At 50.1% G+C, this 1,137-nt stretch overlaps 1 protein-coding gene across 1 annotated transcript; it reads right to left on the bottom strand.

Moving 5' to 3' along the window:
* Nucleotides 1-350: 350 nt before the first annotated feature.
* Nucleotides 351-1,107, bottom strand: LOC122545959 (zona pellucida sperm-binding protein 3-like). Its single transcript, XM_043684819.1, has 4 exons — nt 995-1,107; nt 793-914; nt 583-711; nt 351-505 (listed from the first exon to the last, which is right to left on the bottom strand). The coding sequence occupies exons 1-4, from the start codon at nt 1,081-1,083 to the stop codon at nt 384-386; spliced, it is 462 nt and encodes a 153-aa protein (XP_043540754.1). The 5' UTR covers nt 1,084-1,107; the 3' UTR covers nt 351-383.
* Nucleotides 1,108-1,137: the final 30 nt, after the last annotated feature.

Below are 1,137 nucleotides of genomic sequence, written 5' to 3'. Positions count from 1 at the left end.
ACTGACAATAGGACTGGCCACACACTGGGAGATGGTAACATTGGGAACGCACCTGGACACTGCTGAAGAGAATCTAAACAGACTAGAAACACCAGCTGTTCCTCCCTCAGACACTGCCACATCTGAGCAGTTCTTCCAGCACATTCTGCAAACAGTGATTTAATCAGAATGGAAAGCCCCTTTCCAAGGTGGTCATCAATCCCCTGTACTCCCTGAAAGCAGCAAACATATCTTCCATAACCCAATCAATCAATCAGAAAGCTCAGTTCAGGGATTGGAGAGGCTCAACTCAGGGATTGTACCCAGGGATGGTTTAAACTAAATGAAACAAACCAGGTCCAGAGAGAAGACACCATGAATCACTGCTTTATTGACTATTCCAATCACCAGTTGATGGGTGTTTGCTTGTGTCTCCTGTACAGGAACAAGGCCAGCAATGAAGCAGAGATCAGACAGACAGCTGTCACAGTCAGGACCACCATCACAACCAGCACTGACTCCACACCTACAAAACAAGGAGAAACCAATGGTTACAGAGGGAAAACAGGGACAGAAAGGGAAACTAGCAGGCAGCCAACTCACCGCTCGGAGACCTCTCCTGCAACTTTCCGTCACCCTCAGTCAGGGGCTGAGTTGGCAGGTTGGTCAGCTCAGTATCCAGGATGATCAGGGGGCCAAGTGAGGCCTCCCCCTCCAATCCAGCTTCACTCTCTGCAACATCAAACATCACAGTCAAGGAAGGGAGGGGGGGGTGAGGGGAGATCCCCAACATCTAGAGGGTCAATGTCCTACCAGGTTCAGCACCAAGGTCTCTCCTTCCTCTGAAAGGGATCAGGATCTCTCTTGTGCTCCCACAATTCCCCACATGGCAGCAGGCACAAATGTCACTGTCGGACTCCTCCAATGGGGTCCAACTACATAAGAGAAACAGCCCATCAACCACATGGTGCATCACCTCTCCAACATCCCTGAGGGACAGGGAGAGGGAACTTACATATTCTGCAGCTTCTGGAAAGTACAAGCTTTATTCCTGGAATCTCCCTGATCCACTGCAGCAACTCTCAGGTGACAGGTGATGAACATCTGAGGGACACAGAACAAGTCAGTGTTTAGTGACTCCCTCCCCAGGGTGGAGAA

The sequence above is a fragment of the Chiloscyllium plagiosum genome, unplaced genomic scaffold, assembly GCF_004010195.1.
Source record: "Chiloscyllium plagiosum isolate BGI_BamShark_2017 unplaced genomic scaffold, ASM401019v2 scaf_5214, whole genome shotgun sequence".
Classification (NCBI taxonomy): Eukaryota; Metazoa; Chordata; class Chondrichthyes; order Orectolobiformes; family Hemiscylliidae; genus Chiloscyllium; species Chiloscyllium plagiosum.
The sequence above is the reverse complement of the archived record's forward strand: the minus strand, read 5'-3'. Positions and strand labels throughout refer to the sequence as shown.